Source organism: Hemitrygon akajei, chromosome 6, assembly GCF_048418815.1.
Source record: "Hemitrygon akajei chromosome 6, sHemAka1.3, whole genome shotgun sequence".
Taxonomy (NCBI): Eukaryota; Metazoa; Chordata; class Chondrichthyes; order Myliobatiformes; family Dasyatidae; genus Hemitrygon; species Hemitrygon akajei.
Window position 1 is genome coordinate 88,118,200 of NC_133129.1, and position 20,271 is coordinate 88,138,470.

Below are 20,271 nucleotides of genomic sequence, written 5' to 3' on the forward strand. Positions count from 1 at the left end.
TACCACATAGAATCTTAAACGTAAACCCACAGAGGAATGTTCAGTTCAGTTCAATTTAGCGCTGTTATTCATTGACTGCAGGCTGCAAAGCCAGTCCACCCCAACCAAAATAGAGCAAAATAGAAATGCTTAAAAATGTGTAACCAGAAAACATCTAACATCAACTGCAAAGTCCTTTAAAAATGAATCCAATCCACAAACTGCACCAATCAAACATTACCAAAGACCCAAGACTCTTGCACCTTTTACCGGCAGCAACGAGTGAGCGGTAGACCAGTCAAACACAGGGAGATGGGACTGAACACCTGCTCACCTTCCGCTCTCGTTCTCGTTGATTTTGGCAACAAGATAAACACCCATAGTAGGAAAAAAAATATTAATAGGTTGAGACATGACATGGATGAATTATTCACACCTGGCATACAGTAAATCACTTGGCTTGTTTCAGGCATGTGAGTTCAGTGTCTATAATTCTGTACTTTAACCTGGTTAGGTGCAATAGGAGCGGTCTGGGATTTCCTGGGTGAAGTATTCTGGCATCTTTATAGTCTAATTTATAGTGATTGCTTTGAAGGTATAGTCAATAAATTTTCAGTATTTTTCAGAATTAAATTTTACCTTTGAAACTGTAAGATTAGTAAGATTAAGCACTGGTGACCTACTAGATCCACACCCACTACACTGCTGGCATTTAGGGCAGCAATGAAGGTTCTCCATCTCTGATGGTGTTCAGGGCTTCTTTCATCGTGTTAGTAGCTTCCTCTCAGGTTTTACTAATCTCGGTCTGGAGACTCAGGAATACTGTCGCACTCAGATGTAGAAGGATTCTTCATTGTTGTTTCTGTAACCATTTTGTTTTACCAGTCAGTGTTATTAGCCCTGAGATGAACACCCCGCACCCCACCTAACCTGGAGAAACGGTGGACCACTCTTAGTCTGGCCTCTACCCTTTGACCTGTTTGGCATGGGTGATCCTACAGGAGCCAAATTATAAAGCCCTTACTCCAGCCAACATAGCTCTCTGGGTCATTGAGGCCCACGAGCCTCCAAACCCTACAGCAAAGTTGAGGTCTTCTTGGAGGTGGTGACCTGCAAAGCATTCCCTAATGTTCAGCATCATTGTTGCTGCTTTTTGCTGCTCTGAGGTGTTAATTGACTGTTTGGAAGTCCAGAGGCATCGGTTGCTTTGAGCATCAGAACCTCCTTTTTCTTTTAAATTCTTATGTTGGTGAGCATGTATTAACATTACTGTTGTGTCTGTTTCGTAGCTGGTTATGGAATTCTGTGGAGCTGGATCTGTCACAGACCTGGTCAAAAATACAAAAGGAAATGCTCTGAAGGAAGAGTGGATCGCTTACATCTGTCGAGAGATTCTGCGGGTAGTTTATCATTTTATAAATCCTTCTTGTTTTTTTTAAACCAAATTCTTTGCAGTGAACCTCCTCTTCAAACAAAATAAATTTAAGAAAGTAATGCAAGGGCAGAGGCAGAGTTTGCATTGGACATTAAAAAAATCTTTATTTATTGCAATGCAGCGCAGAATAGACCCTTCAAGCAGCACTGCCCAGCAACCCCAATTTAACCTTAGCCTGATCACAGGACAATTCACAATGACCAATTAACCTGTAACTGGCATGTCTTTGGGTCACAGGGAGAACGTGCAAACTCCTTACAGGCTGTGGCAGAAATTGGTTCTGGGCTGCCTGTACTGTATGTCATTGTGCTAACCACTACGCAACTGTGTTGTCGCAGTTAGCGTAAAGCTGTTGTCAGCAACCGGGATTTAATTCCATCACTGTCTGTAAGGACATGGTGTTTTCTGCCTGTGTCTACGTGGCTTCCCTCTGCATCCTCCAGTTTCCTTGTACATCCCAAAGACTGACGAGTTAATAGGTTAATTGATCACATGGGTGTTTTTGGACAGTGCAAGCTCGTTGGGCCATAAGGGCCTGAAACTGTGCATTATTTAAGTAAATAATAAAACAAAGTATTATCAATTAACTTTAAATTTGAAGTATACTGCATGATTATATGACTGAATGTTTGTGTGTGCCCATGACCATTGATCAGCTCATCTAATCCAATATAGCTTCTGACTGTCACACTGGTACTTAAAGCCAAATGGAGCCAGAACTTTTCAAACCTCTTGATTCACTCACTTGTAAATTATTAAGAATAATATTAAAAATTATAAAATTGAATTTTTTTCCTTATTCTTAATTTGATGACATTGTTTCTCCTGCAATGCAACTAAAGTTCCCAATCATTACTAATGGAATGAAAATAAGGTAAGAGAGAGGAACCCTGTGAATTAAAATAGCATTCAACACAGAGAGAGAGGATCCCACCCAGTTCATTTTCAATGTAACTTTTAACAGTTGAATTTCCTAGCTGATCACTACACTGTACTGTGGGAGTTGATGCTTTTGGCTACGTGTCAGATTTCTATTGATTTCTGAAGTTTTTCCAAGGTTTTGACGCATCATTAAGAATCTTACATACATGATAGCTTTGTGTGCCAATTTATCTATCAAAATCAATCAAGTTATCAATTGTTTTTGTTTTAAAGCCCCGGTTTTATTTAATCTCTTAAGAAAGATGAGGGAATTGAGAAGTCAACAAATGTTCATGTGGCTGTGTTCCAAAATACAGAAATTTGCCTGAAATACTGTGGCAGTCTTTCACAATGTCTGCTGAGTTCCAGCCCTAGATAAAGAACCAGACTGATCAGACATTGTCACTGAAAGTTATCTTCACTTTATATTGCAAATTTATGGTTGCTTTGCACACAGATTCCAAAAGAGCATTGTTCATAATGCAATGAATTTTACAGTGCACTGGAGTTACTAGTGAATCTTGCAGACAAAAAAGGAAACTATTGTGCCAATGTTATGCCCCCTGCAATTATCCAATTAGTCCCTAATCCTCTGCTATTTCCCCCATATCTCTTAAAAGGTGGCATTTTTCATAAAGAGTTACAGTTCTTTTTGGAATTACACTATTGAAATCACTTTCATGCCCTTAAGGGCACTGCATTCCAGCACATTACTCCCCTCTTCTCTGGCCTCCCCCCCCCCCCCCCCATTATCTTAAATCTGTGTTCTCTGTTTACTGACTCCTCCCTGTAGGAAACAATTTCTTCCTCTCTGCTCTATCAGAACCCTTCTTTAATCCTGAACATGCCTCTACCCTCAACGATCTTTGCTTCAATAATAACCTTACTTGATTGTCTTTTCACATATAGTTCAAATCTCTGATTCCTGGTAATGTTGTTGTAATTTTTTTTTTTGTTCAGCCTGATGTCCTTTGTGGTGTGGCACCTAATTCTGAGTTAAATGATCTAACTTGTACCTATCTGTCTGCCATCATCGACTCCCACCTCCCAATAGTTACCCTACCCCCCCAGTACTCCCATCTGCTCTCCCAGCTTCCTACCTCCCTCTATTCCATGTCCACCTTCCTCTCCTATCATAGTCCTTCATCTTCAGGTCTTTGCTTCCACTTGTCAGCCACCTTCACCTGGCTCTACCTCTCACCAGCCAGCTCTGGCCCTCACCCCTTCCCACCAACTCTTTCTGTTGGATATCTCCTGTCTATCTTTCATTCCAGATGAAGTATCTTGATCCAGAATGTTAACTGTCTTTTCCTTTCTGGATATTGCCTGAGCTGCTGGGTTTCTCCAGCTCTGCATTGCTCCATACAACAGCTCTAATCATTAACACGAAAAAGTCCGCAGATGCTAGAAATCCGAAGTAACACTTTTATTTCTCCCCCATTGATGCTGCCTGGCCTGCTAAGTTCCTCCAGCATTTTATGTGTGTACCTCTAATCAGTGTTTAAAACATTTAAGGAAACTTACTTACTATCTTTGCACAAAATCCTTGGAAACTAGAAGATTGAAGGGAGTTTAGATAGAGGTACACAAAATTGTGAGAGGTATAGATGGGGTAAATACAAGCTGGCCTTTTCCTCGGAGGTTATGTGGGACTACGACTAGAGGTCATGGGTTAAGGGTGAAAGTTTAAGGGAAACCTGAAGAGAAATTTCTTCACTCAGAGGGCAGTGAGAGTGTGGAACAATATGCAAGCTTGATTTCAATGTTTAAAAGAAGTTTGCATAGGTACATAGATGGTAAGGGTATGGAGAGCTATGTTCCTGGAGCAGTAGGCAGCTTAAAGAGTATCAAAAGAATACTCAGCAAGTCATGCAGGATCTGTGAAGAGAGAAAGTGTTATCCCATTACCTTGTTTCTTCTGTTAATGGGCCTCTGTTTTAAAAGATATCTCTATAGTTCTGCCACCACCAAAGAATAGCCGAATCTTGCTCCCTTCCCCCAGGTCTCTTTTCCTAACCTCCCTTTAAATTTGTGCTGTTATGTTTACACTTTCCCTTCCAATTCATGGAAAGTATGAAAAATTGCAAGTTTATTTTTGTGTTCACATTCAGTATCTGATGTTTCTGTGATGTGCTTGTAGGGCTTAACTCATCTTCATGCACACAAAGTTATCCACAGAGACATCAAAGGACAAAATGTGCTGCTGACAGAAAACGCTGAAGTAAAGCTCGGTAAGGTGCTACCATTTTTTTTTGTTTTTGCTTGGCCTATTGGGGGAAATTATACCATAGCCGAATTTCTGGCATATTTCAGATGTGCGTGCCAGTTACTAGAAATAAAGTTTACAACGATTCATCATCAACTTCATTATGTGCGGTGTTGTATGACGTAGGCGATCATGGTCTTATGCATGACCATGATTGACTTGGCACACTTTTCTGCAGAAGTGGTTTGCCATTGTTGTGTATTTTTTAAGATGGTGACCCCAACTACTGATGATGCCTTTCAGCTACTGTCTGCCTGGCATCACGTGACCCTGATTGTTTTGGGGGGGTGGTCTAAGCAAGTGCTACACTTTGTCTGGGGTGACCGGCAGGTTAACGGAGTGAAGAAGTGCCTTACACCTCCTTTGGTAGAGACGTATCTCCACCCTGCCACTCTCAAAGATTTGTTCGTTCATTATGTGCCATGTCGTATGACATGGGCAATCATGGTCTTTCTATGACCATGATTGCCCTTGGAAAATTATTCTACAGAGTGGTTTGCCATTGCCGCCTTCTGGGCAATGTCTTTACAAGAATTAGGGAACATTGCCCTGTTGCACTCATCCCTCCAAAAGTAGATCTTCCTTTTGACGTTTAAAGTGCTGGTCTTCCAATTAAGATGGTGCTACCAAACACTTACAACAACTCACTGGTAGTTCAAATAGCAAGAAATTCAACTAAAGGCATCACTAAAAACACCTTTTCTGAAGTAAATTCTGTTAAATTATCACCGCCAGCAGTGGCTGGGTCTTTGTACGAGGCACTATCTGCTGTTCAGATAATATAAACACTGGCGCAAATCTGAGGCAAGAGCCACCTTCGCGATGTTGACTCCTTTCTTTAGGGCATCAGAGCTTTTCGCTGCAGTGGTTCCTGGGTACAATGCAAGGTACAATATTTGGTCAATTTGACGCTGGCCCAGATAGATAGAAAAGAGAAGATGTTGGGATCCGAGATGAGCCGATTTCACTCGTTCACTGCAATGGTCACTCCTCCCGCCATGTCACTGAAGCTATGAAGACTGCCCCAGCTGCTGTGCTCCATGCCTGCTAATATGATGAACTGATAAGCGAGCCTTTGGGCCTATTCCTGGGTTTGGATCTGAGAGCTCAATTTGGTCTGGAACGTTGTTGATCACTTCAATTGCTTGCATGATTTGTGTTTCTTTTTCTTCCCTTTCTCTTGATCACCGGGTGTTGGTCTTTTATTTATTTTTTAACTGGGTTCTTTCAGGTTTTTTGCTTTGTGGCTGCATGTAAGCAAACAAATCTCAAGGTTGTATAATTTATATGTTCTTTGATAATAAATTTAGTACTTTGAGTCTTTTGATTTCTCCATTAAAATCATTGTGTACCTGTACTGATTTTAAAATTCTTCTGTGCTGCTTCATTCTGCCATATAACGATTAAGTTACGATTTACGTAATGTGTGCGTATGTTCTGTTAAAGTAGGCAAGAATGGAAAATGTGGTTAATGCTAGACTTGTCAAAGTTAGGGGTTCTAAACCTGTTCTATCTCCTGGACCCCTTTAGGAGTCTGGTGAATCCTGAGGAACCCTCCTCAGAATAATTTATTGAAATATATAAAATAAAATACACAGGATTACAAAATAAACCAATTATATTGAAATAGTTATTAAAATATTAAACACACAAATTTGTGTTATAATAATATGTTTTATTAATGCATTAAATGGTTCAGCATGGGCTAGATGGGCCAAAGGGCCTGTTTTCTCTGCTGTACTTTTCTATGACTCTACTTAATAACAAGACTATACATTTAAAATATAGGTGAGTTAAACTTCAAAAAAATGAAATTTAAGACATATCAGTGTGAAGCCTGTTGTTCCTTAGCTTGAATAAGAACATTTAAACTATGGGGTGGTCTTTATCTGTGATTTCTATTGATGACAAAATCACAGGTACTGCTGATACTACTATAGTTTGTTGCCTACATTCATAATTAAAGAAAGTGCTAAATTTCAGTTGAGATCAGTGAAAGTGAAGGTGTAATTTTTTTCCCATCCAAGTTCACAGACCCCCAGGTTAAGGAGGCCCAGTCTAAACAGATGTTTGATGGTCAGTACACACTGCCGATTTCTGTGCTTATTTCTGTGCTTTATCTTGCTGTAGTTCTGTTCTTGGAAGGAGATTGTGTGTTCTGTGCTTCGGGGTGATATAGAATAAGCAGATCAGTCTGTGAAATTCATATTAAACGATGAGTAGAGCCTGATCTTGGATCTGTGCATATGTTTACAGTAATTCTTTCGCAACAGTTGCTTAGCAATATTAACCTGAGTGTGGAAAAGTCAAATAGATTCCTTTAGCAGAAGTATCTTCTTATTTCGGAGTAAGAGTAAGGCAACAGAGCTAGTCGCTTAGAAATAACACAATCGAAAAGTAGTAATCCCAAGACATGGATTGGTGGAAATTCACAATCAACTGGGCATCATTGAAAGTCAAGGCGTGAGCAAACATGCGGCATGCGAGAGAATTCCTAGAAGCATGTCTTTCTGCAAGCATTTCTGTGAACAAGCAGGTAGACCTCAATCCTATTCATGAGCCAATGTAAGTAAAATCCCAGAGCACAGTACACGAAGTTCGCCACCCAGCCAATTAGGGCAAGATTTCATCTCTACATCACAATTGTGTTTCCATAACGATGACCAACCAGCTGATTGATAAGTATGTAAAGGCCAACATTCAGAGGATACATACATAATCAACAGTGCAATAATGATGTCTCTTTGTATGGTGACAAAAAGTTTGCAAGTAAATTGCCAAGATTCGAGAACAGCTCAACTCGGACCTGGTGTTAAGGTGATATGGGTTCAACTTGCACAATTGCTTTAAATAAACAGTTTGAAATACAGAAGCAGTTCTCAACAGTGTGACCAATTTGTCATAAGAACTCAATTTCCTTCAAGGCGAAGGAATCCTTCTTTGCTGCTGTACAACAGTTTGATTTTACAACCTTCTGAAAGGGCCTAGTATGTTGGTCAGCTGTTGCCATAACAGAAGGATGTATGATACCATAACAATTCAAAATCATAGCACACTAACGTAGCGGTTTATGCATCACTTTATAGCATCAGTGATCACTGAGCGGAATTCAATTCCTGCCAATTCTGTAATATAAAAGCAAGGATGTAATGTTGAGGCTGTATAAAGCACTAGTGAGACCTCACTTAGAGTACTGTGAGCAGTTTTGGACTCCTTATCTAAGAAAGGATTTGCCGATGTTGAGCGTTCAAAGGAGGTTAATGAAAATGTTTCCAGGATTAAATGACTTGTCATATGAAGAGCATTTGATGGCTCTGGGTCTACATTCACTGGAATTTTGAGGAATGAGGGATGACATAATTGAAGCTTATCAAATCTTGATAGAGTGGATGTGGAGAAGGTGTCTCCTATGGTGGGAGAGTCTAGGACCAGAGGACAAGGCCTCAGAATAGAGGGGTGTCCTTTTAGAATGGTGATGAGGAATGTTTTTTGCCAGAGAGCAGTGAATCTGTTGAATTAATTGCAACAGGCGGTTGTGGAGGCCAAGTCTTTACATATATTTAAGGCAGAGATTAATAGATTATTAATTGGTTGGGGCATAGAGGCAGAAGATTGGGCTAGGAAGGAAAATAGGCCAGAAATGGCAGAGCAGACTAAGTGGGCCAAATGGCCTAATTCTGCTCCAAATAGAAAACCTCCAGCACAATACAGGCCCTTCGGCCCACAAAGCTGTGCCGAACACATCCTTACCTTAGAAATTATCTAGAGTTAGCCATAGCCCTCTATTTTTCTGTGCTCCATGTACCTATCCAGGAGTCTCTTAAAAGACCCTATTGTATCCACCTCCACTACTGTCGCCGGCAGCCCATTCCATGCACTCACCACTCTGCGTTTAAAAAAAAAAACAACAACAACTTACCCTTGACATCTCCTCTGTACCTACTTCCGAGCACCTTAAAACTTTGCCCTCTCATGCTAGCCACTCAGCCCTGGGAAAGAGCCTCTGACTATCCACACGATCCATGCCTCTAATCATCTATTATACACCTCTATCAGGTCACCACTCATCCTCTGTCACTCCAAGGAGAAAAGGCCATGTTCATTCAACCTGTTCTCATAAGGCATGCTCCCCAATCCAGGCAACATCCTTGTAAATCTCCTCTGCACCCTTTCTATAGTTTCCACATCCTTCCAGTAGTGAGGTGACCAGAACTGAGCACAGTACTCCAAGTGGGGTCTGACCAGGCTCCTATATAGCTGCAACATTACCTCTCAGCTCTTGAACTCAATCCCACGGTTGATGAAGCCCAATGTACCGTATGCCTTCTTAACCACAGTCACCCTGTGCAGCAGCTTTGAGTGTCCCATGGACTCGGACCCCACAATCCCTCTGATCCTCCACACTGTCAAGAGTCTATTCCCATTAGTACTATATTCTGCCATCATATTTGGCCTACCAAAATGAACCACCTCACACTTATCTGGGTTTCAGCCCAGTTTTGCATCCTATTGATGTCCCGCTGTAACCTCTGACAGTGCTTCACACTAGCCACAACACCCCCAACCTTTGTGTTTGCAATTTCTGAACCTTGCAATCTTGCAGCCAATAGGTAAGAGCAAAGGGCGCCTCTTATTTATTTGGGTAGCCTGCAACCTGATGGCATGAACATCCATTTCTCTAACTTCCAGTAATTTTCCCCCTTCCCCCTCCCTTTTCTTCCATTCCCCACTCTAGCTACCCTCTTACCTCTTCTCTTCTCACCTGCCTATCATCTCTCCCCCCCCCCCCCACCCCGGAGCCCCTGCTCCTTACCTTTCTCCCATGGTCCACTCTCCTCTCCAATCAGTCTCCTTCAGCCCTCAAACTTCCCACCTATCACCTCTCAGTTTCTCACTTCAACACCCCTCCCCCATCCACCTGACTTCACCTAGCTTGTACTTCCCCTGCCTCCACCTTTTTATTTTGGCTTCTTCCTTCCTTTCCAGTTCTGATGAAGGGTCTCAGCTCAAAACATCAACTGTGTATTCCCCTCCGTAGATCCTCTCTGACCTGATGAGTTCCTCTGGCATTTTGTATGTGTTCCTCCACCTCCCAGTACCCGCCACCTTTGACTAATTGAAGATATTTGCAGTGGTCAATCCACTCACTACTCATAATGGAAACATTTACTGCATATAAAAACATTTTTATAACCTTCAGCAATCATTTAATAAACAGCACGCAGTGACCATGTTCAGCCATGACATGGCTGTGGTAACATCTTGATTGATATAAGGCTTATAGGGACTGGTGAACCAGTAATGCCTTTACATTCCACCATAGTCCTCATTGGTAAGTGCTGTGTTTATGACATAGGCAATATTGTTCTATCCATGAACATGATTGTTCCTGGCAAATTTTTTCTACAGAGTGGTTTGCCATTGCCGCCTTCTGGGCAATGTCTTTACTAAACAGATGACCCCAGCCATTATCAGTACTCTTCAGAGATCGTCTGGCTCCAGTGGTCACATTATCAGGACTTGTGATATGCACAGCTGCTCATACAACCATACACCACCTGTTCCCATAGCTTCACATGACCCTGATCCTTGCTACTCCTTGCCCAAGGGTGACCTGCAGGCTAGTGGAGGGAAGGATGCTTTACACTCCTTTGGAAGAGAGGTATCTCCTCCCTTCACCTGCCCATCATAGTACCTAATTATATTTACTCAAAAGTGGAAGATAGTCTGGTGTTTTGGGTCCAGAGTTCAAGGACTAGTGTTCAGTGATTGCTATGTACTGGGATCAATGTCAAGGTTTGAGGCCTGCGGGTCAAATCAGAAATCTGCCAGTTGAGGCCCATTGGGCAGAGCCAAATCTGCAAATCCGCTGATACTGAATGTCTGTAGGCACAAGCTTGAGTCTGCTCGAGCCCTATCCTGGGACATTAGTAAAGTTTGGAATCCACAGGCACTGAAAGTAAAAATTCAGTATCATCGATATCCCATGAAAGAATAGATGAAGGGAAAAAGTCCTCAGATTTGGTATTTCCATATAGGTTGGGTAGGGGAATCTGACTTTAATACAGCAACAGAAAGCTATATCTATTTCTGTTCTTTAGGGTTAAGCTGCTGACTAATTTGGAATTGGACCTTGTGTGCTTGTCCTTCGAGGTCAAGGATTTCCAATTTTTTTATATGCTGTGGACCCCTACCATTAACTGAGGGCTCCATGGACCCAGGTTGTAGACCCCTGTACTAGTGGTAAAGCTAGCATTAGTTTGGGAAGTGTTAGAGAAGACTTGCCTGATTTGTGCAGTACATTTTGCATATGTTTGCTGCAGCCTCAGTGGCAATAATGAAATGTGTGATTGTTCAACGTGCTGTTGGGAGGCTATGTAATATTGCCTGGAGATAAATAATTGAAAATAAATAATTTGAATAAAAAATAAAAATTAAAAATAAACAATAAATCTAAATGTTACCACAACTAGGAGACATCATCTCAAGATTTAGGACGGAGATGAGAAGAAACTGCTTTTCCCAGAGCGTAGTGAATCTGTGGAATTCTCTGCCCAGGGAAGCAATAAAATTTACCTCATTAAATATACTGTTTTTATGGTACTGATTTCTGCACAATAGGGGAATTGAGGGGTATGGGAAAACAGCTCACTTGATGAGCCAGACAGCCTTATGTAGGCTCTTACAGTATTTTCTTATTTTCCACAGCAGTTTTGCTATATGATAGACTGCTCCAAGTGTCATGCCACAGCCACCTTCAGCTCCTTAGCTGATGCAGGAATGTCAATAAAGACACCCTTTAAAAACAAAATACTTAACTCTTCAGCGGCTTTTGTTAACAACCTACCCTTTATTTTAAGACTGCGGTTCCCAACATTTTTTTGCTGTGGAGCCATACCATTATCTGAGGGGTTCATTGGTCCCAGGCTGGGAATCCCTGTTATATGGTTAGAAGTTTGGATATGCAATCCTCATCAAACAATGTTCTAATTTCACTTGCAAAAGGAGGAGGCCATGCCTTTATCCAACAATACCTGGACAACAATCATGTACTGATGAGAAGCAAGTTGAATTTAAGCTGCAAAGTGCTGGACATCTCCAATAAGAGAGAATCTAACCATCTACCTTTGAAATTCAATGGCCTTACCTTTGCTAATTTTGCCACAGTCGATATTTGGAGCTTGCAATTGACCAGCACTTACAACCATGCTACCATACCACTCTAAATGGGTGTTTTTCATTGGGGAAATTGAACCCAGCCTGCCATGTGGCAAGTGAGATTTCTACCACTGAACCACCAGTGCAGCAGCCTGCCCTTTGGAAAGATCTGGCATGCTAATCCCACTGGAAATGCCTCAGTATCTACCCTGTCGTGCCCTCTTAAGTTCTTGTATTTTAAATTCATTAACCCTCATTAAATTTAACTATAAATAATAAAATTCCAACTTTGCTATCTGTTTGTCATAGGACAGTTCTCTCATCCAAGAAAGTACCCTAATGATCCTTTCAGTCTAGACCAGGGGTCCTTGGTTAATGGTAAGGCTCCATGACATAAAGGTTGGGAATCCCTGGTCTAGACTGTCTACATACATATTCCTTAAAAAAGGAGACCAATACTGTATGCATTCCTTATGATAAATCTTTATAATAATACCTCTCTTAGTTCTGTGCACAGTTCAAAGCAAATTTATTTATCAAAGTACATGTATGTCACCATGTATAATCCTAAGGTTCATTTTCTTGTGGGCATGCTCAATAAATATATAATAGAATTATAATAGAATCAATGGAAGACCACACCAACTTGGGTGTCCAGAGCGTAGAAGACAGTAAACTGTGCAAATATATAAAGAAATAATAAATAAATAGCAATAAATACCAAGAACATGAAATGAAGAGTCCTTGAAAATCCCTTCTGGTTCAAGGGCCTGATGCTTGAGTGGTAGTAACTGTTCCTGAACCTGGTGGTGTGGGTCCTGAGGCTCCTGTGCCTTTTTCCTGATGGCAGCAGTGAGAAGAGAGTAAGCTCTGAAAGTGTGTTTTGGGTGATGATAGATGCTGCTTTCCTGCAACAGCGTTTCGTGTAGATGCGCTCAGCGATGGGGAGGGCTATACCCACGATGGGCTGTGCTGTATCCACTGCTTTTTGTAGGATTTTCTGATAGCCAAGATGGTGGCGCGACGCAGCTTGCAGTGGCCACTCCAGAGCTGATATCTGTTATTTGTTAAGCTGGGTGCCGTGCGCAATCCTAATTTGATGAAAAACAGATGTGAGAGCACGGACGAACATCTGGAAATCTCCAGGAAGGCCTTCTTTGTTGCTGCTGCTGTTGTGAGGTCCGGGTCTCTGCTGAGAAGAACAGGCCCCCAGTCCTCGGGGTCGCATTGCCGGTGGCCGTTGGCGGGGGCGTCTTAATACGCTCGGCAGGGGATGGTGCTCAGAGAAGCTGTGCCGGAGGAGATGGTCAGAGGCTCGGAGATTCGACGGACTTAGAGTCCACTGCGGTCGGGTGCTTTCACTGCGTGCTGTGTCTGGAAGGCTGGGTTCAGCGGAGCTTTCATTGTGTGCTGCGTCTGCGAGGCTGAGTCTGGCGGCGCCATGGAAGTCCATAGCGGGGGTATTCCCTTCTGCTGCCTGCGTGGGATGACAATTCTATCGGGACCCTGAGGACTTGTAGAAACTGTGTGGTGGTTTCTTTCGAACTTATAGTCTTTTTAACATCTTTGGACTATTTTTACTGTGCCCATGGTCTTTTTTTTAATCAATTATGCTATTATTTGCACTGCTGTAACTATATGTTGTAACTGTGGTTTTGTGCAGGTCTTATAGCTTTAGTTTTTGATCTTGTTTTGTCTGGTGGATTTGGAGCTCCTTTCTGGGGAATGCGCTAAGATGGTAGCACAATATTAATATGCAGCAGCCTCTCCGAACTCTGGATTGGGGATTGCCAAACATTATGTGGATTTTCTGGTGTAGTCTGTTTTGTCATGTGCTTTTGTAATATCATTCTGGAGGAACGTTGTCTCATTTTTTAACTGCATTGCATTTGTGGTTTCTAAATGACAATAAACTGAACTGAACTGACTACTCTAGCCTCCTTGCAATGGTTGCAGTCATATCATCTACAAATGCATAGCAGTTTCTCCAAGAGCATCACTTACATCCAAGACATTTTCCACCAAGATACAGCACTGCTAATGGTCATTAACTTGAGATTCTGCAGATCTTGGAAATCCAGAATAACACACAAAATGCTGGAGGAACTCAGCGGGTCAGGCAGCATCTATGGAGAGGAATAAACAATTAGCAATTCAGGCCAAGAATCTTCACCAGGATTGGAAAGGAAGGGGAAAGAAGCCAGAATAAGGAGGTGAGGAGAGGCGGAGGAGTACAAGCTAGCAAGTTATAGGTGAGACCAGGTGGGTGGGGCAGGGGTTTGAAGTGAGAAGTTGGGAAGTGATAGAAGAGATAAAGGTCTGAAGAAGGAGGTATCTGATGAGAGTGGACCATGTGGGAAAGGGAAGGAGGAGGGACTCCAGATGGAGGTAATGGGCAAGTGAGGAGAAGAATAGGGGTAATGGAGATACAGGATTTGAGGTGGGGGGAGGTGAAATTATCAGAAGTTGGGGAAAATCTATATTCATACCATCAAGCTGGAGGCTACCCAGACAAAATATGTGTTGTTGTTCCTCTAGCCTGAGAATGGTCTCATCATTACAGCAAATGAAGCCATAGACCAACATATCAGAATTAAAATGGGTGGCCATCAAGAAGATGCTTCTTTTGTGGCTTCATTGCCTTGGTCAGTGATAGTCATTGCCATTTTGAACTTCTTGTTTAAGATGGCAATGCCAAATGTGTGCGGTAGATCAAAAGGCAAGACATTTGACTAAAAACATTACTAATAACACCTTTTCTGAAGTAAATTGTGGTAAACCACAAACAATGAAGAAAGCAAGTGGAGGCGAAGCTGATTTGAAGGATGTGTCGTGCAGGTGCATCGCAAAGCTGAAGCAAAATTGAATTGAATTGACTTTATTTCTTACATCCTTCACATACATGAGTAAAAATCTTTACATTATGTCTCTGGCTAAATTTGCAATGTGCAATTATAATAATTTATAATAAATAGTACAGTCAATGTAACATAGAAATACTCTCAATTCATCGTGATCAATCAGTCCGATGGCCTGGTGGAAGAAGCTGTCCCAGAGTCTGTTGTTCCTGGCTTTTATGCTGCGGCACTGTTTCCCAGATCATGGCAGCTGGAGTAGATTGTGATTAGGGTGACTAGTGTCTCCAATGATCCTTCGGACCCTTTTTTCATACTTGTCTTTGTAAATGTCCTGAATCATAGGAAGTTCACAACTACAGGTGCACTGGGCTGTCTGCACCACTCTCTGCAGAGTCCCTGCGATTAAGGGAGGTACAGTTCCCATACCAGGCATTGATGCAGCCAGTTAGGATGCTCTCAATTGTGCCCCTGTAGAAAGTTCTTAGGATTTGGGGGCCCATACCAAACTTCCCCGACTGTCTGAGGTGAAAGAGGTGCTGTTGTGCCTTTCTCACCATACAGCTGGTGTGTGTAGACCTCGGTGATGTGGATGCTGAGAAACTTAAAGCTGTTCACCCTCTCAACACCAGATCCATTGATGTCGATAGGGGTTAGCCCGTCTCCATTCCTCCTGTTGTCCACAACCAGCTCCTTTGTTTTTGCGACATTGAGGGAGAGGTTGTTTCCTTGACACCACTGTCGAAGAGATGACTTTTTCCCTGTAGGCCACCTCTTTATCATTTGACATTAGGCCAATCTAGTAGTGTCATCAGCAAATTCAATTAGTGGAGTAGAGCTGTGGGTGGTGATGCAGTCATGGGTATACAGGGAGCAGAGGAGGGGACTTAGTACACAACCCTGAGGGGCTCCTGTGTTGAGAGAGGGTGGAGGTGAGAGAGCCCACTCTTGCCACCTGCCAGCGATTTGACAAGAAATCCTGGATCCACTTGCACAAGGCAGGGTCAAGGCTGAGGTCTCTCAACTTCCTGTCGAGCCTGGATGGAATTACGGCGTTGAATGCGTAGTCCAAGAACAGCATTCTCACATAAGCATCCTTCTCCACATGTTAACGACGGTATGTGGAGCAGTGGCTAAACTGCAGATGTAATCCTTGACCAGCCTCTCAAAGCATTTGCTTATTATTGAGGTGAGTGCGACAGGACGCCAGTTGTTCGGGCATGTTACCTTGGTCTTTTTTGATACAGGGACAATGGTGGATAATTTGAAGCAAGAGGGCACTCTGCACTGGGGGGGAGGTGGGTGGAGAGAGAGAGAGAGAAATTAAAAATGTCTGTAAACGCACCTGCCAGTTGTGCTGTGCACATCCTGAGTGCCCGCACTGGGATGCCGTCCGGTCCTGCAGCCTTGCGACTGTCCACTCGTTGGAAACATCTGTGTACCTCAGCCTCAGAGATGACCAAGTTGCAGGTTGTAGCGGTGGCTTTCCTTGGGCAATGTAAAACACCAGGCCAGATAGACTGGAAAGCCCGAGCAACGGAACCAGAGCAGAAAGTCGGGCTGGTATCACTTGGTCTCCCACTATATTCGTTTCTTGGCAGTTAACTGCTCCGGCTGCTGTGTTACTGAGACTAAGGCTTGGGCCTACCCTAGATCTAAGGACTCAATCTGGTTTGCTTCTATTAGTTGCATAATTGTGTTTTTCTTCTCTCTGTTACAGCCAATACTATTTTTTTTAATTGGGTTCTTTGGGTTTCTTGCTTTGTGGCTGCCTGTAAGCAGGCAAATTTTGAGGTATATAATTTGTACATTCTTTGCTAATAAATGTACTTAGAATCTTTCAGTACAAATTGGCAAAGCAGACAATGCCTAGATTTTACCTGCCTGCAAATTTGTAGATTCTCTGTGGCACAGTGACTAACTAAAAGAATAATCTAATAATCATGCCACCCTCTGCAGAAGGTAAAGCATTTGCCTTTGTATTTTGTGTGCTTGGATTCCAAATTTCTACATCCATTGCAGCTCCCTCTGGGTTCTGGCCCGGTGTACAGAACAATGAACACTGTAAGATGTTGCCTTTCCCCATTGGAATGGAAATCGTTCAAATGAGGAAGCAATGGGGCTGGATAGATGGAAACAGAGCTTTAAATGACTTACTACAATTGGCAGAATATAAAATAGAGATGGAAATGCTGTAAAGCTCTTGGCAATCTGAGCACGATCTGTCTTCACACAAGTGGTTGATATTTTGAAGATGTCAGAGTAACTATTTTTAAGCCATGACAGAGCTAAAAAGATGTGGGTGAGGATTAGCTGTGAAAGTAAGGGAGAAGAGTGAGGTTCTGTGATCAGCATAGGCAGTGGAAAGAGATTAAAGTTTCCTAAGTATAAAGCAAGCAAGGAAAACATTGTGGATATGGTGCAAGAAAATAGAATATAAGTCCAAAGATGGTGCAAGCTATTACAGCAGAATAATGTTCAAAGAACAGATGAATGATATGGGTACGAGAGTACAGTAAAGTTTTCTCTCCCCATCCCTTTGTCTTCTGTTCCCCACCTGAACCTCTTGCATTTTCTCACCTGCCTATCACCTCCCTCTGGGTCCCCTCCTCATTCCCTTTTTCCTATGGTCCACTCTCCTCTCAGATTCCTTTTTCTACACCCCTTTATCTTCCCAACTCACCTATCACCTTCTAACTATCCTTCTTCCACTCCTCCAGCCTTTCTATTCTTTTGTCTTCCCACTTCCTTTCTGATCCTAAAGAAGTGTCTTGGCTCGAAACGTCGACTCTGTTTATTCATTTCCATAGATGCTGCCTGACCTGTTGAGTTCTTCCAGCCTTGCTTTGGATCTCCAGCATCTGTAAACTTTCTCGTGTTTGAGTTCAGTAAGTTTTTAAAGTATCTACGAGGATTCTGGAGTGTTAACTAATCTACTGGGCATGTCACTTGAGGAATCCCATCTCTGCACCAGCCAGGTTTATGCTCTGGTGTGGATATTCTCTATTGCAGGCACCACTTTCATTTGCTTTATAGCATTTCAAACAGGCATTACATGATGGCCTGAACCTGAGCATATTTCCGTATTGATCACAGTCATAGACTGGAAACTTTTGAGGGAAACCTCAACTATGCTGGTCCACATCAACCATGCTCTTCCCTGATGCCAGCTACAAACTTGGAGTAAGACAAAGGTATGTTCAGTTTTGTGGTCAGAAGTGAAATCTCTGGATCTCAGCCACTTGTTCAGCACTGGATCTTGTCATCAGTAATGGGCTTCAAGTGGAAGCTGGAGGTCTGTCACTAGCACCAATGGAGGGCATCTGTTTACTGTTATTAGCCACCTCCAAAATGGTACATCTTCCTTAAATAAGAGACCAAAGCTATGATTGTGTTACTCTTGGTACATCTTAGCTCTTATTTGTAATAATTCTGTATTAGCTCTACATTTGTAATAATGCTTCTTTATTTCAATACTCCAACCCCTTGCAACGGCTTCAATGTGTACAATCGACTCTAATGCTCGACACCTATATCTGTTGTGCTAAATCAACAATGAAAAGAATGGTTGAGATTTTTCAAAAAATCTTTGCTCTGCGCAGAAAAAAATAAACCTGCAGCAAGTTGAGTGACCTGATCTGAGGAGACCTCTCCATAAATTTGAGCCCAGCCAAGGACTACAAATGAAGTCATTTTTTTTTCCAGATACTGCAGTGGCGAAACAGCATCAGAAATCCCTCCAGCTTGATGATGGATCTCTGGAGTTTTTTTTACCCCTAATTGTTGTAAGAGACTAGATCCCACTTGCTGAGTAAACTTCTGTTCTCCAAGACATTGGAAGCATCAATGTCTGAAACAGTCCAAATCATAGATGCTAGACTATATGCGAAAGATTTAGCACAAAACTTAAGAAAAGTCAAGTGAGTAAGTTCCCTGCTTGTTGCTCTTGTTTCCTGGTGATATTTATCCTTATGTAGGAATGGGGTGACTAATATAAGTATGCTCAAATGAAAAGCAAATAAGCTTAGGATATTGGAGCAGAATTAGGCCATTTGGCCATCAAATCTATTCCACCACTTCATTGTGGCTAATCTATTTCCCTCTCAGCCCCAATCTCCTGCTTTCTCCCCATAACCTTTAACATCGTGACTAATAGGAATCTATCAACCTCTGCCTTTAAATATTCCCAGACTTGGCCTCCACAGCAGCCTGTGGCAATGAATTCCACAGATTCACCACTCTCTGGCTAAAGAAATTCATGATCTCTGTTCTAAATGGATGCCCCTCTTTTCTGAGGTTGTGCCCTCTGGTTCTAGACTCCTTTGCCACATCCAATCTATCAACATTCAGTAGGTTTCATTCCTTCATTCCCCCTCTTCCCCCCCCCCCCCGATTCTTTTGAATTCCAGTGAGTACAGGCCCAGAGCCATCAAACACTCCTCATATAATAAACCTTTCATTCCCAGAATCATTCTCATGAATCTCCTCTGAACCCTTTCCAATGTCAGCACATCCTTTCTTAGATAAGGGGCCCAAAACTGCTCACAATACTCCAAGTGAGGCCTCACTAGTGCTTTATGAAGCCTCAACATTACATTTTTGCTTTTACATTCTTTTCCTCTTGAAATGAATGCTAACATTGCATTTGCGTTCCTCACCATCAACTCAACCTGCAAATTAACTTTTAGGGAATACCAACATTAATACAATGAGTGTTTTTGTGTGTTGTGTGTATATTATGTGTTTAAAAATTCAGAATGAAATACTGAAGATTTCTAGATTTATAACTAAAAAGGACTGTGTCAGCATAAATCTAAGTTGTTTTTATGAAATGTTTCTGCTGTTCATCTAATAGTGGTGATTTCCCTTTCATTTTGCAGTTGATTTTGGTGTGAGTGCTCAACTCGACAGGACTGTCGGAAGGAGGAACACATTCATTGGAACCCCATATTGGATGGCTCCTGAAGTGATAGCATGTGATGAAAATCCTGATGCCACTTACGATTATAGGGTATGTACGAATGCAGACCAAGCACGAAGCAAGGTGTAACATCAGTTCTCAGAGATGTTCCCTTAAAGCAAATTGCCCAGGTTTAAATGTGTAATGCAACCAATCGTGTTCATCTCCTGTTACTTTTATCAACTGTGCCCCCTCCCTTAAATCCTCCCAAATTGGGGCTGAGAAGGAAAATGAATCAATCGTGAACTAATTATGGAGCAGGCCCAGTGAGCCAAATGGCCTAATTCTGCTCCGATTGTCTTCTGTAGGTAGGTACCTAAGCATTGTGCTTAAGTCACAAGCTGTCCCTAGGTAAATAATGACCAATTTATGGAGCACCCTTCATACAAACATGCTACCATATTACTAAATTCAGAAGTCCAATGTTTATAGATGCATTCACTCCTGCAAATGGTAGAAGCTAGTTTCCTCACTTGTTACACTTTTAATGTCACTGGACAACAAATTTTTTTGAAACTGTTGCTTCCTCAGAAATTCTTTTTATGATAGGCTGCCTACTTGCATCATGTAGGAATTTGGAGAAACAAAAAATCAACTGTTATTGAAAATAATATGGTTATTTGCATAACTGTGCTGACTTTTTGCAATAGTTCAACTAAGCTACAACTTTTTTTGTTGATTTTGGTTTTATAATCAG

The 20,271-nt window shown here is 42.0% G+C and overlaps 1 protein-coding gene across 4 annotated transcripts in view; it reads left to right on the plus strand.

The window, feature by feature from the left end:
* LOC140729228 (misshapen-like kinase 1) overlaps positions 1–20,271 on the plus strand; it is a 333,768-nt gene that overhangs the window by 195,454 nt on the left and 118,043 nt on the right. For all 4 annotated transcript variants that reach the window (XM_073048755.1, XM_073048756.1, XM_073048757.1 and 1 more), the window contains exons 5-7: positions 1,269–1,379; positions 4,476–4,566; positions 19,495–19,625. In XM_073048755.1, coding sequence (XP_072904856.1) covers positions 1,269–1,379; positions 4,476–4,566; positions 19,495–19,625 — 333 coding nt within the window. The remainder of the gene's footprint in view (positions 1–1,268; positions 1,380–4,475; positions 4,567–19,494; positions 19,626–20,271) is intronic.